The sequence below is a fragment of the Elephantulus edwardii genome, unplaced genomic scaffold (assembly GCF_000299155.1).
Source record: "Elephantulus edwardii isolate Elephantulus edwardi_28Jun2011 unplaced genomic scaffold, EleEdw1.0 scaffold00366, whole genome shotgun sequence".
Taxonomy (NCBI): Eukaryota; Metazoa; Chordata; class Mammalia; order Macroscelidea; family Macroscelididae; genus Elephantulus; species Elephantulus edwardii.
In genome coordinates, this window is record NW_006400116.1 from 426658 (window position 1) to 447822 (window position 21165).

Below are 21165 nucleotides of genomic sequence, written 5' to 3' on the forward strand. Positions count from 1 at the left end.
TCCATAGCTGAGACCCTCTGGAGGTTTTTCAGAGGCAGTTAATCACATGGGAGGAGATTGCCCATCCTTTTCCTACGGAGCAGCTGATGGCCTCTAACTGCCTGCTTTCAGGATTGCAGCGCAGCTTCTTGCCACTAGGCCACCAGAGCTCATGAGATGAGTGAACATAAAAATAAGAGACCAGGCTTACTGGTCTGTGAGAGACTAGTGGAACCCTGATACTGTGTGCTTTAAACAACCCTTGAAACCTGGACCTGCACTCAGTTCAGTGGCCCAACTTCCAGTTAAATAATAGACCCATGAGGTGGTGTACCTTCTTTTTTGCCCAAGGATGAAACTCAGAATATTGGAAGGAATAGGAAGCAGAACCAATGAAAATGGGAAACAAAAGATAGAAGTGAAAAGTGTGCTGTACATTGAAGGGATTGCAACAGTGCTGTGGGGGAAAATGAATATGAGTTGTTGAATTAAAAACTAATTTGATCTGTAAGCTTTGATCCAAATAACAGCAAAGAGACCTTTTTTAAAGAAAACAATTCCAATAAAACAAATGGTGATGTAAAAGACCTGAATAGAAGACTTCAAAAGGCATCTTGAGAAGATACTGTATTAAAATAGCCTGTGCAGAACCCTGGAGCAAAACATAAGGGAGTAAAACTTGGCATTTCTCAGACCTGAAAAAAACTAAAGAAAAAAAAATTCCAAGTCTCAAGTTGTGATTTTGAAGGATTCTATATTCTGACTTGATAGCAATGGAAAAAGAAGATGGACAAAATATTGAATGATGACAGAAACATCAGAAGAAGATGGGAAGAATACACAAAAGCATTGGTTGATGTTTTACCATTTCAAAAAGTAGTGTGTGATGAAGAACTGTTGGTACTTGACATAGTCCACAAAAACAGGGTTCTGTCTCCTGCAGGATGATCTTAAAAGCTTGTGAACAGTGACTTAAGGTGCAACTATTGATCTCTCCTTGTTTGGAACAAAGAAGAAGAAAGTAAAGTAAAAATGCATAGAAATGGTCCAAAGGGCTAATGGTCCATAAGAATCTCAAACTTCGGAGTAGGTGGTGCTGACCCTTGAACTCACTCATCCTAAGCTGACCCTCCACTGGGTTTCTGAGAATGTAATTTTTACAGAAGGAGGTTGCCCATCTTTCTTCTATGGAGCTCCTGGTGACTTCAAACTGCCTCAGAGGCATAACCTTTGAATCAGCAACAGAGTTCCCTAAGGGTTACATCATCAGAGCTTCTGACCACTCTAAATACAGCACTGCCCGCCCCCCCCCCACACATGTGGGACCAAATTAAAAAACATAAGACCAGTTAGCATTGCTGGTCCCTTAATGGAGACTGGTGGAATCCCTTTCATCTTTAGAACCTGGAACAAAACTTGCCCCTGTGACTCAACTTATCAGCCAAGCAATAAGATAGAAGTTTAAGGTAAACAAGACAGACAATCCTTGGAATAATCAACCAAGTAACATCAAAGGGGTAGCATTGTCCCAGGGATAAAGCTCAGAGAGCAGGAAGGGTTAGGATAGAGAGATTAATGGAAATAAGAACCCCAAAATCGAAGTGGGAAGAGTTACATTATGTGCTTTGTTTTTAATGGCATACAATGTGTGTGAATGGTTGAATGGAAAGTCAGTTAGCTTTGTACAAAACTTTCAGTTCTATCACCAGGAAATAAAAAAGAGGAATTTCTGGATAGTAATATAAGCAGGAGCATTGATTTTGGGTAGAGTAATAAAAAATGGTGTGAAATAATCAAGTGACACTAAAAATATACACTGTGATTTGATAAACATATCTCTTCTTTCTGGCCATTCCCCTTCCCCCATGCTTATACATTGTGTTTTATACCATCTTTCATTTACATTGTATTTCATACAATCATTTATATATTCTATTTTATATTATTTCTTTTAATTTGTTGGCTTACAAAGTTTATATACATTGTGTTTCACACTATGCCTCATTAACATTGTGTTTCATACACTTATTCTCATACATTCTATTTTATAAAATCACCATTTTTAAAACCTTGATAGATTGCCATTATCTTCTTAACATTTTTCAAAGTCATGTGCATTCCACAGATGCTATGTTGTTGCTGTTGTTATTGTTGTTGTTGCTGTCAAGTTGAGGTCAATTCATAGCAACTCTTTGAACAAAAGACCTAATGCATTTTCAAAGCTATCATTGTTTCTCCAGAGTTTCCAGAGGCATGTGGTTTAGGAATTGGATGCCCCTCCTGCTTCACAACCTGTTTTACAACTGGGAGCTCCACCAAACACTGTCCACAATGGGAAACCATTATGATATTTGATATCCTCATGGCACAAGGTTCAGCATCATAGCAAACCCAGGTTAGCTCATACAGCACATTGACAAAGAGTGATGTGCAAAGTGGAAGAACATTCCTCTAGATATAATAGCACTAGTCTCATTTAGCAGTGGTTAAGTGTTGTTGAGTTGAATATGACTCAGAGTAAGCTTTTCATTAAAGATCTGAACTCTGTTCTATAATTAACATCATTTTGGTACATTTATAGATTTTGTAGAGTTTTTATAGTTTCCAGAGGCACCTATTTTAGGAAGTGGATGGCACTCCTGCTTCCCAACATGAATCAACCTAGAAGCTCACCCAAACACTGTACATAATGGGTAACCGTTATGGTATTTGACCCAACTATGGGATAGTGTTCAGCATCACAGCAACTCAAGAGTTGTTCAGTACAGCAAATAGACAAATGATTGCAGTGATTGGCCCTCAGGCCCTACAGGATTTTAAAGTCACACCCGTGAGCAGTCCTCAGCCTCTGCCCCCCATGCAGAACAGTAACACACAACAAATAGACCCCGGAAACTTCCCTTGCCTGGCTACCACCAAGGCAAGACAGAGACCACCACTGTGATGTCAGCCAGCCAGCCAGCTGACTTCCAGAGTGGAGGGAGAAATGTGACATCAGGATTGGAGGAAGATTTCATCTGTGTTATGCAGATAAGACAACACTGCTTGCTGAAACTTAGGAGGACCGGAAGCGCTTCCTGCAGAAGGGCAAGGACTACAGCCTTCAATATGGATTGAAGCTTAACATCAAGAAAACAAAGATTCTCACCACTGGTCTGATTGGCAGCATCATGATAGATGGTTAAGAGATTGAGATTGTAAACAGCTTTAGTTTGTTTGGCTCCAAAATCAACTCTTGGCACCAGCAGCCAGGAAATTAAAAGACAAACTGCATTGGTAAAGTCTGCTGACAGAGACCTCTCCAAAGTACTGACGAGCAACAATGTCAGTCTGGAGACTAAGGTGTGCCTGATACAAGCCATGGTTTTTGCAATTACTTGCTTTGCTTCAGAGAGCTGGACAATGACTAGGGATGATAGAAGGAGAATTGTTGCCTTTGAACTGTGGTGGTGGAGGAAAGTATTGATTATACCATGAACTGCTAAGAGAACAAACAGATTCATCCTAGGAGGGGTGAAACCAGGCTATTCCTTGGAGGCAAGGATTGTGAAGCTTTGTCTAACATACTTTGGACATGTTGCGAGGAGGGACCAGTCCTTGGACAGGAACATCATGCTTAAGAAAATAGAGGGACAGCACAAGAGAGAAGACCCTCGATGAGACGGATTGATTCAGTGCCTGGAGTAATGAGGATAGGTGTATAAGTGACAATAAGATTGGCACAGGATAGAGCAGGGTTTAGGGCTGTTGTACATAGGGTCACTACGAGACGCAGGTGACTCAATGGCAAATAACAACAACAACGACAAAGTCAGTGTGAAGACTAAGGTCCACCTGATTCTGGTCATGGTCTTTTCATTCCCTTGCCAGTTATCTGAGAGCTTGACAGTGACTAAGGATGACAGAAGAAGAATTGATGCTTTTAATGTTGGAGAAGAGTGCTGAATGGACTGCCAAAAAACCAAACAGATATGTCTTAAAGAAGATGCATCTAGGTTGCTCCTTGGATGCAAAAATTATGAAGCTTCATCTCACATATTTGAAGGTAGAGGGCAGTGAAGGAGAGGAAGACCTTCAGTGCAGATTGGAATTGTCACTGCAGCAATGAGCTTGAATGTGTCAGTTATTGTCAGGATGGAACAGGCTAGGACAGGGTTCATTCATATCTGTTGCTCATAAGGTTGTTATGAGTCATACTCAATAACAACAACAAAACCTACTGGAGGGTTAGCTCGGAGTCAGTTCTGACTCAAAAGCTTACACACACACACACACACACACACACACACACACACACACGCTTGAGTGAAAGCTGGACCATGAATAAAGAAGGTGAAACAAGTGTGCTATTAGGGAAGAATGTGAAATATACCATTGACTGCTAGAATCACCTATCTTGGATGAAGTACAATTAAAATGAACCCTCCTTTGATGGAAAATCTTGGTTTCACTTTGGACATGTTATCAGTAGGGACCAGTCCCCACAGGAGGACATCAAGGTAAGGTAGAAGATCAGTAGAAAAAGAGAAGTACCTTCAATGATAAGGTTGACACAAAGGTTACAACAATGAACTCCAGTATAACAGTGATTGTTAGGATGGCCCAGGTAACATTTTGTGCTACTTCTAGAAAGTCAGCCATTGAAACTCTGTGGAACACAGTTCTACTCCATGTGGTTCAACTATACATAGTTGTTGTGGGTACCTCCCAGTTGGAATCAACTCATAGCTGACCCTCCAGTGGGTTTTCAGGGGCAGTGAACTGTATAAGAGAAGATTGCCCAACTTTCTCCTGTGGAGCAGGTGGTGGATTGGAACCATGGGCCAAAACGGATGACAGTGTAGCTCCTTACCATTGGGTCCCCAGAGCTTGTTGACATACACAGGGTCTCTGTGACTTGGAACCACCTCAACAGTCCCTAACAACAAGAGGAATGCTTTGTTAACCACTTGTGGTCACGGGGAATCTGATTCATGGCTCTCCCAGTTGTCAAGCTGAGACTGTGCTCTGTAGAATTTGTAATGGTTCATTTTTGGAAGAAGATTGCCAGTCCTTTTTTTCTGAGGAAGCCCTGGATGGACTGAAACCTCAACCTCGCAGTTAGCAGTCTAATGTGTTAACCATTTTCTCTATCCAGGAACTTCTCTTTATATATTGCCAGGGGTTTTGAAAGGGAAAAACACGACCCTTTCTATTTTTCTGCCTTAATTTTTTAATTTGCTCTTGGTTAACATATAAGTAATGTCTTCCTAAGTAATTTCTGTATACATGAATGCACAAAGACACGTGTTTTAAGTATAATGATAAAGCTTAAGTATAATGATACTGATCAAAATTAGGAGAAAATTAAAGCACCTTAGTGATTGAATAAGAACAGGAAACTACCTCCCTCTCTTGTAATTATTTTAGTGAAAGAGCATCTTCTCTAGTATTGTAAGGTTGCTGAGGAAGGACAGAACCCAGTTCAGGCCAAGAACGACAGTTTACTGAGGAGAAACTGTGGAGCTGACTCCAAAGTAGACACCCATCCTAACTCAAAGCTAGAGAGGGGTTTTTTATATTGTCATACAAGGAAATTAGAGAAGGGGATATTCTCAGTTGTTTTTTTGCTTTTGTTTTTTACAGGATAAGGAAGACCCCAGATTGGGATCTCAGATAACTATTCCTGGGAAACAGACGTAGAAAAGTTTAGCATCCTTAACAGAAAGAAACAGAGCCACAGCTGCTGCTTCCTGTAGTTAGATCATTTCCTGGGTAAGGAAGGGAGAGCAGCTCTGGAGGTTTAGTATTCCAGCCTTTTGTTATATGATTGGGGCCATTGAGGTTCTCTTCTGCATCTACTTCCTGTTGGGTGGGGGCAACGATCAAAATGAGGCGGGGAGACTGTTGGTTTTAGGCAGTGGAGTTGGCAGGTGTGATGATGGAGGGTAATGGTTGGTACCCAGTTGATAATATGAGGAGTTCACGGACTGTGTGGTTGCCAAAGGCTTTCATCCACTCCTATAGAAAACGAGAGAAAAATTGTATGAGGCAAGGACCAAACATTAAGATTAAGAAAATTACTGTGAAAGAGCTGAAGAAGGTACTTATGCAGACTCCAGTTCAGTTGGTCTGCAAGCAGCTGTAAGCCGAGTTGCTACAAAGAATACTTTTGAAGTAGAGCATTGAATGATATTATTTGACAATGGAAGGGTGCAATTACAGTAAGAAGAAGAAACATTGCTGTTTTTGTGCTTAATTAGAAGTAAGCAGGTAACATTTGAGGTTGGAAGAAAGATTACAATTGTCTGCTAGTTGACCTATGAGAGTTACTCTGAGTTTGAGGTCTAATTTTTTAATTGATGGAACTGGAGTGGCTACAACTATTCTCTGTTGTAGCAGTTAACAGTTAAGAGTTTTTAGTAAGGGCTGGGCTGGTATGATGTAGAATTTGAAAAGTAATATTTAGAAGTGTTTAATATAGGTTTCTGAGTTAATTAGATGGGTGAGTTTTAATTGATGGGTACTAGGTTTTGTATACTTTTAGGAGAAAGTTTGTTATTAAAGGTTAGTTATTATTTTAAACAACTGGTTATGTACTTCTTAACTTTGGGGGTACATTGAGGCTTACTGGCATTAAATTATTAATTTTTAATACTATTTGAAATATTGGGGTGAAAAGAACTTTAACGTGTTGCCACAAATGACAGCAAATGTGTTTCTAGGCAAGGTCATCAATTTAAAAAGTGTGCAGCAATGTGTTAATATTTACTTTTGGTGTAAAAATATAGTTTTAGATAGAACTAGAAATTGAAAAGGAAATAATAGTTTAACAGAGGAATTTTATATTTATTTGTAGGTTCTTTTTTAATACTCACAATAGAAGTTGGTGGGGGAAAGAAGGTTACTAAAAGATTGTAAGACTAAATAACTTATATTAGTGTTGAGAAGAAAGTGAGTTATGTTACCAGCAATGTCCATGCATATTCAAGGCTTCTTCAGGCATATGGTGATTCTGTGTTGATCACTTGTTGTGGCTCGGAGGGACCCAGGATTCGATCAGTCTGATGCTCTTCTGCCACCAGGACACTTGAAGCATTACTGAGCTAGGTGTTTATGAGAATGGCATTGGAAGCAAGTGACAGACGGCTACCCTTCTTTCCTATTACTTTTTTTTTTTAAATTTAGGTTGTTTATTTTTCATTTCAATGAACAGCTACAGAGATTTTGGGATTCCATTCATTCATTGTTGCACCCTTCTCCCCGCACAAACCCTTCCCCCCCCCCACTTGCTCCTCTCCTTGAAAAGCAAAAGAAAAACTCACTCATTGTTTGAAGCATATTTATGGCTTATGTGACCATGATGAGGCTTTTTACAATGGAAGCGAAAGCCTTGGTTTGAGTTTTTTGGGACACACTTACTGGATGAGAAAAGTATTCTGCAATAGCAGCTTTAAGAAATTTGGCTTTAAAAAAAGAAGAAATTTGGCTTTTAGCTAGTCCTTATTTTCTATTTTTTTAATTGTTGAACACTGAAATAGTAGCAGTTAAAAATGAATTTGAGTTACTTTTATAGCCTAAAGCTTTTTCTGAGGGTTTTTTCCTAACGTTAGGGGTAGACTGATTGATAGAATGGGAATTTAGCACTATTTTTTTCCTTATGAGACTTAGGGTCTAAGTTAGTGAATTTGAAAAGTTGTAGAGTTCTTTAAATTTGGAGTTTTTAAAAAATTCTGGCTGATAATTTAAGATGGGTAGTAAAATACTATAAGGAAAATAGAAACAAAACCCCAAAACGTTTACATTTATTTTATTAAGAGAAAAAAAAGACCCCAAACCCAACACACACACACACATCTTTGTAAACTTTTTTGTTTGTTTATTGCTGCCATTTCCTGTAGCTATAACAGCTGCTACTTGAGAGAGAGGAAGAGCACAGGAGCTTGGTGGATTTGCCAGTGTGTTTCGGGCTGCAGCACTGAGGGAGGATGGTATGGGAGATTATCTGCTGGGTTGAGATCAGAGAAGGAGGGAAGGTGAAGTTTTGTTTGCAGGTTAGGGTTAGAAAAGGAGAGTGATAGTTAATTGCAGATTTCCTTTTAAATAGGAGGTTAGTTGTGAGGATTTAAGAGGCTAAGCAGAATAAGTTGAGAAGGAGAGAGAGAAAAAAAATCAGAGAGAGAAAATGTTTGGTTTCAGTTCCTGGCTGGGAACTTTGTGTTGGTGGGGCCAACCAGGAGTGACTATTACAGGTGAGAGGGGAGGAAAAGAGAGGAGGTTTTTGAATCCTAGGTGGACATGAAGGGGACCTCCTGTGTCGAGGCTACATTTGCATGTGACAGAGGTGGGAGAGCAGGAGTGGTAGGTGGTAATGAGAGATCAGAGGGATCAAATGTGAGGAGTTTTCATCAGGAAGAGGAGAGAGCTTAGAAAGAGCTAAAAGAATTTGATGTATGGCAGTGTTGATAGAGAGGACAGAAAGTGGAGCAAAGAAAGCCTGAATGTAGGGGAATTCAGACCACTTGCCATTGCACCCCCAGAAATTGTCAAAGTCTCTGAGAGTGTTAGAATCTACTGTCCCATTTTTAGGACACTGAGACTCATTATCCAATTGATATTGGGCCATGCTGTATTAAAAAAAAAAAAAAGAACACAAGTCTTGGATGTAATGGTATCTCACATTAAGAGGGTACCAAGGGAGCAGAGGAGACATCTCAATGGAGTGTTCCAAGAAAGGCTTCCATGACTAGGAAAAAGGGACAAGTAGTGGAGGTTCCCAGAGGGAGAAAAAGAGACTTAAGGAAATAAGACATCTCCTATTTCTCTTTTGTCCTCATGAGAAAAAGGTCTACTCATGATGTAGACATTCCCAGCATCTGGAGAGACTGGCCACCTGGGCTGAGGGATCTGCCTGGCCTAGCGCTAGGACTTTTAGAGTCTGAAGAGAGCAGGAGACCCACTAGAAGAGAACCATTGCTACTTACCCCAAATTGACCTGGTGTTGATTGGAAGGCCAGCAATGGCAAGAGGTAGAAAGCCCTGGAGAAGAGCATCCTCTTGGTAGTTCAAAGAGGGGCAGTCAGGAGGCAGATCAAGCCCGTGGAGAAGTGAAAAGAATTAGGGTGATCTAGCACATCCCAGATACCTTTAAGCCAGGATAGAGGGACAGGTTATGTAGTGGAGAGGCAGAGTTTTGCAGAGTTTCCAGGGAATCTCAATATGGAATCAGGGCAGACTCCAATTCACATAAGCAATAGGAGGCACAGGCCTGTCACTGGTTTCCACTGAGCTTATTAGTGATCTGGGGAGAGGTCTCTAGTCTCTGTGGGTTAGACTTGCAAGGAGGTAGAGAGAGAGCAGGAGAAAGAAAGGGAAAGTTAGGGAATCAGGGTTTGTTGCCCCCTGGCAGGTGCCCCTCCTGAGTTTTTGGCACCAAAAATGTAAGGTCGCAGAGGAAGGACAGAACCCAATTCAGGCCAAGAAAGACAGTTTATTGAGGAGAAACTGCTGGTCTGACTCCAAAGTAGACTAGCCCCCACTTAAAGTTAGCGAGGGGTTTTATATTGTCTTACAATGAAACTGGGGAAAGGGATGTTCATTTTATGAACATGTTTATGTACAGTTTATTTTACAAGATAAGGAAACAGGTTGGGATCTCAGATAACAATTGCTGGGAAATGGAATTAGGACAGTTTAGCATCCTTAACAGAGAGAAACAGAGCCCCAGCTGCTGCGTCCTGTGGTTGGATTGTTTCAGTGGATATCCTGGGAAAGGAAGGGGAAGCAGCTCTGCAGCTCTAACAAGTATATGTTTGTTTTTTAGTTTGTTGTGTTTACTTTCTTGACTATCAGATTCACATGAAATTATTGAAGTATGAAGAGTGCCTTTGACTTTGAGTTACGCTTGTCCATGGTCAGCAGGGTGCCTTTCACTTTCCAGGTTGGCCATCCTGGGGTCTGGTACCTATCATTACTGATCTCAGAGGGTTCAGCTGCTGCAGGAGACATGAGCCAGACTTCATGTTCCTGTTTGACTTAAGGATTCTAAAGTGGTCCTCTTTTGCCTCTCACTGACAGAAAAGCTGACAGGGAAAATGCAGTTCATTCCCTTAGGCAGGACTCTCTAGGAGGTCTCGTTCTAGTGAGCTAAGTGATGGTTCCCCTTGTGACTGTGTCTTTGTTCATAGACAGCGAGCCTGGAACAAGCTATTAAAGATGCTCATGAGTGTTTTGATGGAGAGATCCAGCTTTACAATGACCAGATTGAAGCCCTGCGGAAGGAGATTGAAGAGACTGAGAAGGTTTTGGAGCGGTCTTCATATGACTGCCGGCAGCTGGTGGTAGCCCAGCACACCTTGAAGAACGAACTGGACCGGTATCAACGCATCATTGAGAATGAAGGAAACAGGTAAGGTTGCTAAGGGAGCACACTGGGCATTTGTCAGGTGTCTGTCATGGTAGTCTGCTAACCAGAAGATTGACAGTTCAGACCCACATAGCATTGCTTCAGGAGAAAGCCCTGCTGATGTGCTTCCCCAAACCAAGCTGAAAACCCCCTGGAGCACAGTTCTGCTCTGACACAGGGTAGCCATGCTTCAGGGCCTGCTCAACAGCAGCTGACAACAGCCATGAGCCAGGCTCAGTGTGGATGTTGTTGTTATGTGCCGTCGAGTCGTTTGCGACAACAGCCCTAAACCCTACTCTATCCTGTGCCAATCACATTGCCTCTGATACGCCCATCCCGATCACCCCAGACACTGAATCAGTCCACCTCAGAGAGGGTCTTTCCCGCCTGTGCTGTCCCGCCACCCTACCAAGCATGATGTCCCTCTCCAAGGATCTGTCTCTCTTTACAGCATGTCCAAAGTATGTCAGATGAAGCCCCAGAAGCCTTGACTTCAAGGAGTAGCCTGGTTTAACCCTCTTCATGAAGAATCTGTTTGTTTTCTTGGCAGTCCTTGGTACATTCAATATTCTCCAGCACCACAGCTCAAAGGCATCAATTTTCCTTCTGTCCTCCCTAGTCATTGTCCAACTCTCTGATGCATAACAAGTGATTGCAAAGACCATGGCCTGTATCAAGCGCACCTTAGTCTCCAGAGAGACACCGTTGCTCTTGAGTACTTTAGAGAGGTCCCTAACAGCAGACTTTCCCATCACAATACGTTTTTTGATTTCCTGGCTGCTGGTGCCAAGAGTGTTGACCGAGCTGAGCAAACTGAAGCTGTGAACGATCTCAATCTCTTCGCCATCCATCCTGATGCTACCAATTGGTCCAGTGGTGAGAATCTTTGTCTTCTTGACATTGAGCCTCAGTCCATACTGAAGGCTGCAGTCCTTGACCCTCTGCAGCAAGTGCAGGAGGTCCTCCCCAGTTTTAGCAAGCAGGGTTGTGTCATCTGCATAATGCAGATTGTTAATAGATCTTCCACCAATCCTGATGCCATACTTCTCCTCATAGAGCCCAGCCTCTCAGATAATCGCTTTGCATACAGGTTGAAAAGGTATGGAGATAGAACACATCCCTGGTGTACACCCTTCCCAATTTTGAACCATGCAGTGTTACCCTGCTGTTCTGATGACTACCTCTCAGTCTAGGTATAGGTTTCACATTAGCATGATTAAGTGTTCTGGGATTCCCATTCTTCTCAGAGTCAGCCACAGTTTGTTATGATCCACACAGTCAAATGCCTTTGCGTAATCAATGAAACACAGATAGACATTCTTCTGGTATTCCCTGCTTTCAGCTAATTTCCATCTAACATCAGCTACAATATCCCTAGTACCATGACCTCTTCTAAAGTGTGGATGTAGGCAGGAATAAAACACAAAAATCCGTGATCTCATAGAGTTTGTATACCATCAGGGAAAACAGATAATGGATAAATACTGACGAGCATTCCTACCTTCAATAATGTGGCTATTAGATACTTTGTTTTCCATAACTGAACTGTGACTTTAATATCTCTCATCACCTGTAGCCCATTTCAGTATTGTTGGGAAACACCTCTGGATCTTTATCTATATCCTTATCATCTAAACCTGTAACCCCTAGTTATGCCTGTGTACACATCTGTAGCAACATCTGTAATCCACATCCTTATCTATGTCTGTCTTAGTTATTTAGTGCTGCAGTCACAAAAATACCACCAGTGAGTGACTTAAAAGTATAGAAGTGTATTTTCTCAAGTACCTTAATTCTAGGAGCTCATAGACTAAACCAATGTCTTAGCCATGTTGAATCCTTCAATTAACCGTTCTTTTTTTTGTAGGGTCTGAAGGCTTTCCTTGGCCTTCCTGCTGTGTGTACTTCTTTGTTTGTTCTGGTCATTTTATGACTCAGAAGTGATTAGACTTATGAATGACCCACCCTACTTTGGTGTGATCTCATTAATATAACAAATAACTACTATTTTCAAACAGGATCATGTTTATAGATACAGAGATTTGGATTTCGACATTTATTTATTTTTAAATTTAGGTTGTTTATTTTTCATTTCAATGAACATCTACAGAGATTTTGGGATTCCATTCATTCATTGTTGCACCCTTCTCCCCGCACAAACCCCTCCCCCCTCCCCCCTATTTGCTCCTCTCCTTGAAACGCAAAAGAAAAACTCCCTCATTGGTACACAATCCCCCTCCCCCGCACCTCACCAAACCCCACCCCCTAGCCCCAAATATAATCTACTCTACAATTTATTTTTTAAGGGTGTGATTCAGTTCATAACATTATCCATATCTATATGTAGACAACTTTCATACAAAAGTTTAGAGACAGTCAGATCCTAAGGATCCTGATTCTAAGCTATGCTTCCGCTATTCAATATTGCTTATTTTCTGGATTTATATACCAATTGCTAGGGGGTTGGTGTCTCATGGTGCGCCCAAGTATGTCACAGTAGAAGCATGCTCCGTGAGGAGTCCATTGGCTGGTTTTATATCACAGGACTTTTCGTTTTCAAGGAGCCCCGGGGTAAAATTGAACCTTTAGCCTTTTGCTTAACAGTGGAACACATTGACTGTACTACTTTCTGGTTTCAGGTTGAATTGAAAGAGAAACACCTGAAGGGCCCCTAAGCGTCAGTTCTTCCCATCACGTGGGGTGCTGTGTCTGGGCTCCAGGGCTTTCCTGCTTAGTAGGAGAAGCAAGATGACCTTTGTTTGCTTCTGTTACTATTAAAGCTTTATGCTCACATTTATAAAAACAGTCATAAACTAAAGTATCAATGTCCTTGTGAACATTTTTGTTTCTGAGATACTCCTTGGCCCTTCTACCCCTTCACAGGAAGGTAACTGGATATGTTTCTTCTTTTTCATTTTTTTGGATATGCTTATTTTAATTTTGACAGATGGAGAGAAATGGTCTGAGAATAGAACAGAGGGCTCTGCATGCTTTTTACCCTGACTCACTAATTACCTACATTTTGCCTCCCTTATTATGTCATTTTCCCTTCACTGTCCTTCGATTATGTACTTTCGAGCCAGATCTGACCTATAGCTGACTCTCCTACAAGTTTCTAGAGACATTAAATTGTTTGGGAGGAGAATGCTCATCGTTTCCTTGAGGAGCCACTGGTGGCTTCGAACCACTTGCCTTTGAGTTGCAAATCCTTATCACTAAGCCACTCGAGCTCCCTACTGTTCTTACAGCTAATGTATATTATTTTAAAATAAGTTAGAGAAAGTAGACTCTGCCTTAAATGTTTTGACCTGTATGGGCCATCCTTTCTTTAAATGCCAAGTAAAAACCCTCTCAACAGTGAAGAGTCACTTTTACATTGTGAAATTTCCCCACTTTACAATTTTTCAATACGTTTGTTTCAGTGATTATCACTTGAGCTCAAAGGTGTGTTTATTTCCTTTACATTTCCATTCAGTGTGTTGATTTGAATGTGCATATCTGTTTTAAGTTGTATATAATATTTGAGAAATTTTATTTAGGGCCCTTTTTATCACTTTTGCTTTTGGGCCATCTCTTTGGCCTTGTGTGACAAAGATGGCAGCCACACTCTTTCTGGTTCCTTCCACCAGGCTCAACTCCACCTTCATGGAAACTTCCATCGTCCTCCTCACTGAGTGCCCCAAGGCCTCCCTTAGCCTTCATCCTGATGGGAAAGGTAACCATAGTGCCTGATCTCTTCTGTTGTGTCAAAAATAGGGGGGGGGGAAGTGGCATTTCCCCTGCCATTCACATTCAAGCTCCTTGCCAGTCCATATGGAAGTTAAATGATTCTGCGTGAATCTTTTCTTCCTCCTCCTCTCAGGCTAGGAACCTGTAAGTGCTAAAAGACTGAGCAAGGGCATTTGCAAGGAGAAAAATCAAGCTGGAAGCTAGGTGGCCCCGTGAATTCCATACCTGGATGTGCAACAGGTCGCTCTGAAGAAACCCCTAAACTCAAGTTGCTGAAACAAACAACTGACTTAGGGTTTTGCGTGGTTTGGTTCCCCCAATTAAATGTGCTCTTTTGTGTAGGGTGATTAATGCAGATCTGTGTTGCTGCTTTCTGTTCTTTTCATAACCCAGTAGAAATAGGGTTGCTGAGCAAATGTAGCTGCAGCCTTTAACATTAGGTCTTTTTCCAGATGGTTTCACATACCTTTGGAATGTCAGACATCAAAATCTCCCTGGTTCCAAGCCAGCACAGCATTTCCTAAAGAGGAGATGGTAATGCCAGCTGCCCATCTTTCAAAGGCTTCCCTCCCCCCAGACCCTTAAATCCAGGCTCCTCACAAGGTGTCAGAATACTGTTGGAAAAGAAGGCAGGCATGCTGTCAGGCTCCCAGGACCAGTGATTCATGCCAGGGCCTCCTTTATGGAGGGCGCCCCCCACCCCCATGCTCAGAAGAACGTCTCTCCCATAGTCCCTGCCTCCCACTGTGCTTGGAAGCTTCTTCCCCACAACTAGCAGTCTCCCTCAGTGCTTGGAATTCCTGCTACTTAGAAGGGATTTGGCTTTGAAGAGCCTCTACTCCCACTCCCACCCGAGAAGGGCCTCCACTGGGCTTACTGCTGTGCTGCTGCCTTCTTGAAATAATGAGTGTTGAAGAAGGAATCCTGAGCTTCTGTTTTGTACCAGGCCCTCAAATTATACAGCCTGTGCTGCCAGGACTCCTTCCTTCCCATGTGACACCCCAGCTGTCTGTCCCTCTGACCTGTTCCCTCTCCATAACCCCTTCTTGTTGTTTGATGGCCCTTCCACTTACTTAGCTCTCACCATTTTGAGTCAATCCACCCTATAGCATTGTGTTGTCTGTCTTTCTCAATGCAATGGATAACCGTGAGAGGAGATGGACAGACTTTAGGACAGAACAAATGCAGACATCATTGCGTGGGTGAAGTGGAACAGAAATGGCCCCTACAGGAAGATAGGATGGGATTGTTGTGTGTTCTTCTAAATTTTTAGTTTTCCCTTTCAGCTAGTCTAAAGAAATGAATTTGGCCGTAGGAATAAAAAATGAATATTATTTCTAAACTTAATAGTTTTTGAATGAGTGTATTTTCTTTTCCTTTTATTAACCATTATACTTATTATTTATTTTTTCTCTCTCTCTCTCTCTCCTTTTAAGATCTCACCAGAGTTGTACAGGATATAACAACAGCAAAACCAAGACAAAAAAGCCCCCTCAAGAATGTTCCAAAGAAAAAAGAGATTATAATTAAAGAAAGAGCAGATCAAACTCTAAAAGATGCACCACCAAGCAGTCTGGAAGGCACCAAGCAGGTCCAGGTGATGCTTCAAGAAGAAGATGAATCGAAGCTTGTCTCAAGGTTTGAGAAAACAAGCCCCCCAATACAAGAAGGGTCTCCAGAGGACGTGCCTGATGGAGGCCAGGTGAGCAAAGCCTTCAGAAAACTATGCAATATGATCAAGGAGCGAGTGAAAAGCCCCAAAGAGCCTGAGCCCCCAGCTGACCTCTTTACCAAAGGACGATATGTGCTGGTCACAGGGGATGCCAGCTATGTGGACCCTGACTTCTGTCCCTCTTCTATCCAGCCCAAAGGTGGGGTGATTGTTTCCATTGAGGAAGACTCTATGCATCAGGACAGTGCTCTGGAGCCCACTCCTGAGGAGCCTAAGCCCCTTTTGGAGAACGGGCAGGGGCATTCCCAGGGAAAGGAAGATGGGCAGAGCCCCACAGACAAGCAGAAGGACACAAATGGTGACCAGCACCCCACAGATAAGCAGGACATAAATGGTGACCAGCACCCCACAGACAAGCAGAAGGACGCAAATGCTGACCAGCTCTCCAGAGACAAGCAGAAGGACACAAATGCTGAACAGTACCCCACAGACAAGCAGAAGGACACAGATGGTGATCAGCACCCTAGAGATAAGCAGGACACAAATGGTGACCAGCACCCCACAGACAAGCAGGACACAGATGGTGACCAGCACCCCAGAGATAAGCAGAAGGACACAAATGCCAAAGAGCAGCAAGGACCTGGGGAGATAAGTGACGAGAAGAGTAGAGGGCCCACGGAGCCACGTGATGAACAGAATGAGGGCCGCAAGGCTGGGGTGCCCTGTCATGTCATCGTTTCTGGTCCAGAAGAACCATCAGCACCCCAACTGCAAAAACCTGGGACCAGCCAGGATAATTCTGAGGGGCGTGGGGCGAGGAGCAGTGGCTTGCTGGGGAAAAGCCCTCCTAAGGCACTGGCGTATGAGAAGGTGGAAGTGGTAGAATCCGTTGAGAAGTTTTCATCAGAGAGCGTTCAGACATATGAAGAGACCGCCATCATTGTGGAGACTACAATTGGAAAGTCAAAGGCAAACAAGAAAAAACTGGGAGAAAAAGGCTGTTAGAATGTCCAGGCTCAAATGGAAAAAATGTCTTTGGGATGGAGAAGTCTTTAAATTATTTTCTTCTCTCTCTTTTTTTTTTTAAGAGCAAATGCTAATAGTTAGAATTTCTGTTTGAATTAGACCATAGTTGACCCATCTGGCATCACCAATGAAGTCTTAATTAAAAAGTTTTTTCCTTGCACATCCTTTGTCTAATTAATAGTTGTTGTTGTTAGGTGCCATTGAATCAACTACAACTCATAGCAACCTGATGGTCAACAGATCTGAACCTTGCCCTGTCCTGTGCCACCATCACGATCTGTCACATTCAAGCTCATTACAGTAGACCTGTTTCAATCCATCTTGTTGAAGCTTTTCCTCTCTTTTGCTGATTCTCTATCTTTCTGAGTATGATGTCTGTTTCCAGGGACTAAGCCTTCCTGAAAATACATCTGAAATATGTGAGACCAAGCGTCAAGATCCTTTATGGAGCATTCTGGCTGCACTTCCTTCAAGATCTCTTTGTTCCTTTGGCAGTCCATGGGATATTCAGGACTCTTGTCCAACATCAGAATTCAAAGGCATCGATTCTTCTTTGGTCTTCCTTATTAGTTGTCCAGCTTTCAGAAGCACAGGGAGCAATTGAAAATGCCATGCATTAAAGTATGATGGCTATTTAAACAAGCATGCCCTGCTAAATGGCCACTGAATCCTACTTGTGTAGGAAAGAGAAACTTGCTCTTCATCATGGTTCACTCAGAAAGGTATTAGAGACTCAGATAGTGTCTGAATTTCACACTGGTAAAATGCTAGTTGGTGATATTTGGCTTATTTTCATTCTATTTCAAGCACAAGTCTGTGCTAACAATGGGGGACAAATGCTTAGTTAGATTAAAATGATTAAAGATAGCTGGTTCGGCTCCCTCAGTGGCAGATGCTGAAGCAAGTATTTGGATGTAAGTAGTTGGGAGACTCAGTGGAGTTTCTTTGGGGTGTAATCCAGAAAACATTACTAGCGGAATAGAGAAGTATGACAGCCAGCAAAAGCTGTGAGTGAGTCAGTTATGCTCTGGGCAGCTGGCCTCTGGAAGACATGCCTCAGGGTCATCCTACCTGGAGGACTGAGGGAGCCAGGGTGTTTATACACAAACTCCTGGAAGAACTCTGATGTAGACAAGCTGGGAAAATAGGCTGAGGTCCAAGAAAGCCCTCAGACTAAGAAATACAGATGTTGGTGTTGGGAAGTCAGGCCAGGCAGCTGTAGTAAGGGCCGATGGGGAAGAACCAGTTCTGTCTGCCACAGCAGGTACCACTGAATCCATGTTTTGTTGTTAATTGCTCTGTTGAGATAAATTCCATCTAATTGAATTCATACCATTCAGTTTACTCATTTTTAGCAATTCAGTGGCTTTAGGATATTTATAGTTTTCAAGCATCGCTGCAATGAATTTTAGAATACTTCATCACCAGAAAAAGAAGTTTGTATCTTTTAAATATCACCCTCCAGTCTACCCACCCCTCCAGTCCATACTGAATGTATGTTCACTTAAAATACTTAATATTTTTTTTTCTTCAGTCAGAGACCGCAATTTTGGGCCTTTGACTTAATTAATCACTAAGGTGGAGAAAAGTCTTGAACATACATAAAATGGACCACCAAGAAAACAAATATGTCTATTTTGGAGAAGGTGAAACCACGTTTCTCCTTGGAGGCTAGGATTTTGAAGCTCCATCTCACATACTTTGGGCATGTGGCCAGGAGGGACCAGTCCTTGGAGAAGGAAATCATACTTGGATGAGTGGAGGGATAGGGCAGGAGAGGAAGACCCCGGATGAGATGGATTGATACAGTAACTGGGGTAATGGGGGGGTAGGTGTGTCAGAGTAGTGACACTGTCTAAGGACAGGGCAGGTTTCAGAGCGACACAGGCATCAATGGCACTTAACAACAAGAACTTATTGAGCATTAGCAAGTAGCATGCTATATTGGTAAGGGAAGATATTTTTAGGTTTATTTAAATTTATTACAGTTCTATCACATATGTGCAGCGTTTACACACATACCTGCACATACAGCATCATCTAAGAACTAGAAATTACTTAAAATTGATGTTATTGCTGTTTTGTGCTGTCAAGTCAGAACTCACTCCTAGTTGACCTAGTAGGTTTTCAGAGGCTGTATAACTCGTGGGAGTAGATTACCCATCTTTCTCTCATGGAGCAGCTGGTGAATTCAAACCATGTCCTTTTGGGTTGGCAGCGCAGCTCCTTACCATTAGGCACCAGAGCTCCTAGAATCTTTACAAAATCTCACTGTTGCCTTTGTTGTTGTTGATTGCCTTCAAGTTAAGCACTACTCATAAAGACCCTGTGAACAAAAGGCTTGAAGCCCCTCTACAACTGTTGACATTTATCAAAGTTCATAGTTTCTGGAGGCCTGTTGTTTTTGAAGTGGATGCCACACTAAAGTCTAAAAAAATATTTTGTGTGTTTATATAAGTTAAATTTTTGTTTTATTTATACCCCTCCCCTAGGTATTTAAACCCTTCCCCTAGGTAAGCAACAACAACAGCAAACACAACAGTAGCCATCAAGTCAGTTCTGACTCATGGTGACGTGAGTGCATCAGAGTAGGCCTGAGTGTGTCACAGTAGACCAAGCTGTCAAAGTAGGCTTGGGTGCATCCCAGTAGGCCTGGGTGTGTCACAGTAGGCCTGGGTGCATCAGAGTAGGTCCAGATGTGTCACAATAGACCCGTGTGCATCACAGTAGGCCTGGGTGCATCACTGTAGGCTTGGGTGCATCACAGTAGGCCTGGGTACATCACAGTAGACCTGGGTGTGACACAGTAGGCCTGATTGTGTCATAGTAGGCCCAAGTGTATCCCTGTAGGCCCAGGTGTGTCACAGTAGACCTAGGTGTGCCACAGTAGGCCTGGGTGCATCAGAGTAGACCTGGGTGTGTCACAGGAGGCCAGGGTACATCACAGTAGGCCTGTGTAAGTCAGAGTAGGCCCAAGTGCATCAGAGTGGACTCCAGTGCATCACACTAGGCCTGGGTGTGTAAGAGTTGGCCTGAGTGCAACAGAGTAGGCTCAGGTGTGTCACAGTAGGCTCAAGTGTGTCACAGTAGACATGTACATCAGAATAGACCTGGGTGTGTCACCATAGGCCCAGCTGTATTATAGTAGGCCTGAGTGCATCACTATAGGCCTAAGTGTGTCACAGTAGGCACGTGTGCATCAGAGTCTGCCCGAATGTATCACAGTAGGCCTGAGTGTGCCACAGTAGGCCTGGTTGTCTCACAGTAGGCCTGGGTGTGTCACATTAGGCCCAAGTGCATCAGAGTCAGCCTGGGTGCATCAGAGTAGGCCCAGGTGTGTCACAGTAGGCCTGGGTATGTCAGAGTAGGTCCAGTGTGTCACAATAGACTCAGGTGTGTCATAGTAGATCTGAGTGCCTCACAGCTGGCCCGAGAGTCAGAAATTGCCTGGATGCGTCACAGTAGGTCTGGGTATATCACAGTATGTCTGGGTGTGTCACAGTAGGTTTGGGTGCATCAGAGTAGACCCAGGTACATTGCAGTAGGCCCAGATGAGTCACAATAGACCTGGGTGTGTTGCACTAGGCCTGGGTGTGTCATAGTAGGCAAGTGTGCCTCAAGATAGGCTGAGTGCATCACAGTAGACCTGGGTGTGTCACCGTAGGCCTGAGTGTGTCACAGTAGGCCCCAGTGCATCAGAGTAAGCCTGGGTACATCAAAGTAGGCCCAGATGTGTTACAGTAGGTCGGAGTGTGTCACAGTAGACCCAGGTGCATCACAGTAGACCCAGGTGTGTCACAGTAGGTGAGTGTGCATCAGAGTAGCCTGAATACATCACAATAGGCCTGGGTGTGTCACAGTAGGCCCAGGTGTGTGACAGTAGGTCCAAGTGCATCACAATAGGCCCCACTATGTAGGCCTGTGCCCCGGGTGGGGTGTTCGTGGTTAACTTGTTAGAAGTAGATCACCAGGTCTTTATTCTGGGACACATCTGTGTGGGCTGAACCTTCCAAACTTTCATTTAGTGCAATCTAAGGATTTGCAGGTCCTAGAGATGTGTGCCTCGCCTGTACAGACGCTCTGAAGGGCACTGAGTAGATGTGCTTAAACAGAGTCTGCATCAGCAATCTCCCAAACAAGCATCTGACAAGACAGCCATGCTTTATCAATGAGCTGATGAATACCTTGTACCATTGCTAAGAGTAAGGAAAAGAATACTAAGTAGAGTCACCTTTCCTTTCCATTTTTCTTTTTAAACAAATTCAGCTCATTGCCTTTGAGTCAGAACCCACCCAAATCAGACCCTTCCTGGGTTTTCAGAGACTGTAAATTGCATGGGAGGAGATTGCCCATCTTTCTTCTGTGGAGCACCTCA

At 42.9% G+C, this 21165-nt stretch overlaps 1 protein-coding gene across 1 annotated transcript in view; it reads left to right on the forward strand.

Annotated features, from left to right (window-relative positions):
- The window catches only part of BFSP1 (beaded filament structural protein 1, filensin), a 68280-nt gene extending 51511 nt beyond the window's left edge, over window positions 1-16769 (forward strand). Inside the window, exons 6-9 of the mRNA XM_006902085.1 lie at window positions 10146-10366; window positions 13993-14078; window positions 15529-16092; window positions 16345-16769. Coding sequence (XP_006902147.1) covers window positions 10146-10366; window positions 13993-14078; window positions 15529-16092; window positions 16345-16769 — 1296 coding nt within the window. The remainder of the gene's footprint in view (window positions 1-10145; window positions 10367-13992; window positions 14079-15528; window positions 16093-16344) is intronic.
- The last annotated feature ends 4396 nt before the right edge of the window (window positions 16770-21165 follow it).